General features: G+C 47.8%; 1 protein-coding gene across 1 annotated transcript in view; it reads left to right on the top strand.

Moving 5' to 3' along the window:
- Nucleotides 1-4,170, top strand: part of SYN2 (synapsin II) — a 289,591-nt gene that overhangs the window by 255,687 nt on the left and 29,734 nt on the right. Inside the window, exons 8-9 of the mRNA XM_006872176.1 lie at nt 3,240-3,314; nt 3,626-3,728. Of these exons, the coding sequence (XP_006872238.1) occupies nt 3,240-3,314; nt 3,626-3,728 (178 nt within the window). The remainder of the gene's footprint in view (nt 1-3,239; nt 3,315-3,625; nt 3,729-4,170) is intronic.

The raw sequence follows: 4,170 nt of genomic DNA, 5'->3' as shown, positions 1-4,170 counted from the left end.
AGGAAGGAAGGAAGGAAGGAAGGAAGGAAGGAAGGAAGGAAGGAAGGAAGGAAGGAAAAAAAGTGTGAGAGAGAAAGAGAGAGTTTTCAAATACCTGTGAGGGGTGGGTGACCAGAACACCTTTAGAAAACTTGTACTTATTTTTTTATTTGTAAGGGACTGGTAGCGTAGTGGTTACGAATCGGGCTGCGAACCTTAAGGTCAGCGGTTCGAAACTATCAGCCGCTCCGCGGGAGAAAGATGAGGCTTTCTACTCCCGTAAGGATTTACACCCTTGGAAACCCTGTATAGGGTCGCTATGGGTCGGACCCGACTCGATGGCACTCAACAACAACAACAACATCAGTTAGTTGGGGACTTCTGGTGTGGTGCTGTAGGATCAGCACTGGACTGTGAACCGCAAATCCACCAGTTGCTTCTCATAAACCCTATACAGGGTCGCTATGAGGCGGAAGTGACTTGACAACATCAGTTACCCGGGGGAATGTTTCCTAGCTTCTCTCTACCATTCCTCTTCCCCGAACGTTTGGCCACATCCTTGTTCTTGGAAGAAGAAATTGAGTTGATAAAGTTTGGGATTCTTCCCTTCCTCCCCAGCCCTCCCTCTGGAGAGCCCTGAGGTTCCGTGTCTGGTGGACAGAAGGTGTTGTTCCTCCCTCTACTCTCAGTGGAGGCCACATGACCTTTGCACATCCAGGGGAGCCATGGGTTGACACTGAGTGACCTCTCATTGACCTCTCAGTGTTCCCTCTGTTCCCACATGTCCCAGGAAGCCAGTCTGGGTGTGTGCCCTGCTTCCTATGGTTAGAGAAGGGTGGGAAGTGAACTCGTACAAGGCTTTGTGAGCTTTAAATGTGTGGGACATATGGGGTATTATTGCTATTCACTCCAAGTTTCTGAAACTCTATTCTGTCCCGTAGCTCTGTGCTGGGACAAGAAAGTGAGTGATTCCTTGTACCTTCCCTGAGGTGCTCAGTCTGGTCACAGGATATATTTGTAAACCACCATTGTTTTATTTTTATTATGATTCTCTCTCTTTTTATTTCTACTCAGGTTTTGCAAGAGCTAGGCAATGGCATGTAGATGAGAGAGACAAGACACTAGATTTTTCTCTTATAGCTACTTTGATAGGATAGACTTACAACCTTGGACAAGTTCTAACCTTTTGGAGTTTTATCTCTTTGTCCAGCGGGGACAGGAATCCTAACCTGCTCACCACAGAGGACTTCAATGAGGCTCTCTTGAGGGTTTGGGTGAGAAGGAACCTTGAGAAGTTGCCAGAGCTGTTCAAGTGGGAGGAGTGTTTATTATCCTATCAGTTGGCTCCACTCACTGGGCTGCCTAGCGGTAGGTAGATGCAGGTTTCTCAGGGTCTGGAGTTAGGTCTCTAGGGAGACTTTTCCTGGGAACTGCTGGGTAGTCTGTTGTGGATTATTTCCTAGGCAGAGCCATGGCTGATTTGCAAGTGATTTGCCACATACTCCCCCGTCACTCATCTATTCGACAGACTCATTTCACATGCACGCTCAGTGTTGTCATTAGCCGTGGACGGGGATGGGCCTCGTAATATACCAAGAGTGCAGATCATTTTTGCCTTACCCTCTTACATCCAATCTCCAAACAGCCCTGAGTGATGGAGACATGAAGGCTCTGTTTGAGATCTTCTTGAAAGACAGTTTAACATTTTTAAGAGGAGATTTATAAGAAAATAAAGGTCTGCAATATTTTTAGGGTTTTTTTGTGTGTTTTCTGTTTGTTTGTTTTCTCTGATCACCCCATAAACTGACCATGTGGCATGATTTACCAAAATGGAGCATATCCATGTTTTCCTCTTTTTAGGGTAGGTGAACGGAGAGACAAGTGAAGGAGTAGGATCTTTTAAAAAAATGTTTATTCCTCTCCTTTCTAACAGAATGCTGCCACCACCACCTCCAGATTCAGCAGACTCTGTTTATATGTCTGTCCCAGCGTCTGTTGTAGAAAATAATATTGTAAAGGGAAATCAGTCTAGTGTCACGGTCTTGATTTGGTGTGTGTGTGTGGAGGGGGGCATTGTAGAATAAATGTTGCAGTTTTTGTTAAAAAAAAAAAATGTGAGTAGGGCTTTTCTGTTCCCCCAGGCCATCCTCTTCCTCCACTGTGTCTGAGCACCCCCCAACCATGCTCTTCCTCCACTGTGTCTGAGTACCCCCCAACCATGCTCTTCCTCCACTGTGTCTGAATGCCCCCAAGTATCCTCTTCCTCCACTGTCTCAGTGCCCACAACCATCCTCTTCCTCCGCTGTGTCTGAGTGCCCCCCAGGCCATCCTCTTCCTCCACTGTGTCTGAGTGTGTGTGTGCCCCCCCTCCTCTTCCTCCATTGTGTCTGAGTACCACCCCCAGGCAATCCTGTTCCTCCACTGTGTCTGAATGCGCCCCCTAATCTTCCTCTTCCTCCACTGTGTCTGAGTGAAGACTGGCCATTAAAAGGAGATGCTTTAGGTACTTCACGTTTATTTGAATCTGTATCAATTAGTCCCCATGGCAACCCTGTGTTTACAGAGGAGAGCAAGCCACCAGTTAAGAATAAATCTAGAACCAAAAGCCAGGTGTCTGCCTCCTGTTCCATCCAAACCTAGCTGATCCCAGCACATACTCAAAGTGAAGGCTAAGGGCGGGGGTTGGGCGTGGGGGTGGGGCATAACAGAAAAGAGGTTGGCTGCTTGATGCTATCAGCTTCATTAGATAGCCCAAAGTAAGCCCAAAGAGGTTAACTGACTTGCCCAGAGTCATATTGCTAACACTGTGGACCCTTTGAAATTAACTGTTGTCTAAATGAATGAGCCAATAAGGAAGCCCTGAAAGATATTGATGAGACTCATTTCAATTCAGTTTGTATATATTAATTAGACAGCCAGATACTGAGCAGATAGGCTCTAAAAAAATACAGTCTGTAGTCTTGAGAGATTGGCAGACTTGTAACTAAAGTAAAACGTAGTTGTCAGATTGTACCTGAGGTCTGGGTGGAGTGCTGCAGGGGTTTCAGGGAGAGCGGTAGCTCATCTGGAGATCAAGACACATGAACTGGAGCAGAGAGAAGGAGGCTGGATCCTAGTAGAGAAGTGTGGGCAGGTCCCTGGGTTATTTGTTGGCTCAGTGGGTGGGGAAAGCAGCTATCAGTTAAAGTCCTGGGAGATTCACGCCCTCCTCTGCTGGCATAGCTCACTGACTGTCTGGTCCCTGTGGGACCTTGTTGCAGGAGGACATCCATCTCAGGGAACTGGAAGACAAACACAGGTTCTGCAATGCTGGAGCAGATCGCCATGTCAGACAGGTGAGTGAGTGGGAGCCGGGGCTTCCATAGGTGAGGAGATTTGTGCAGTAAGCCCTGCCCATAAGTAGCCTCTGATCTAACAGGACAGTTATCCAGATGAGACAGGACTGGATGATACGGTAAATTATGGAGCTGAAGATCATACAGCTTCCGAGGAAGTTGTAGTTACCTGGGCTGGAGTAGCCAAGGAAGGCCTCCTGGAGGTGGGGTGGGGGAGCAGAGGGGAGGGCACGCTACTTATAGGAATGAGTTTGCTGAAAAGAGGAAGGCAGATCTGCCCCCGGCTCAGGACACCTGCTCCTCTTCTCCAGGTACAAGCTGTGGGTGGACACTTGCTCTGAGATGTTTGGTGGCCTAGACATCTGTGCTGTCAAAGCTGTACACGGTAAAGATGGGAAAGACTACATTTTTGAGGTAAGTCTGGCCCAAAGAGCATCTCAGTCAGAGACAACCCCTGAGGCTTCAGAGCTATGTGAGCAGCCCAGACTGCATTTGGGCTAGTTTGCTGGGCAACAGGAAGATTCTCAGTGGGTAGATCAGTGGATGTGCATAGCAGACACCTTTGCCAACTGGCTAGGCTGACCAACATCATGTTGTCGGAGATGCGAAATCTAGATTCCTGGGGCTCTAGCCCAGTGCCATTCCTCAAGGAAGACTGGAGTATTTTTACCATCCTCATCCTCAGAAAGTTGGGTCCAATCTGCTCATTTTTCAGGTGAGCAAACAGGTTTAAGGCCATGCGTGTGTGCTCAAGGTCAGTGAGTCAGCACCTCAAGTTGGTATCCTGGATGCAGGAAATTCTTCTTAGCATTTACTGAGCCTTGGAGACACATGACTCAGCTTGGTTCTCTAACAC

The sequence above is a fragment of the Chrysochloris asiatica genome, unplaced genomic scaffold (genome assembly GCF_000296735.1).
Source record: "Chrysochloris asiatica unplaced genomic scaffold, ChrAsi1.0 scaffold00186, whole genome shotgun sequence".
NCBI lineage: Eukaryota > Metazoa > Chordata > Mammalia > Afrosoricida > Chrysochloridae > Chrysochloris > Chrysochloris asiatica.
The sequence above is the reverse complement of the archived record's forward strand: the minus strand, read 5'-3'. Positions and strand labels throughout refer to the sequence as shown.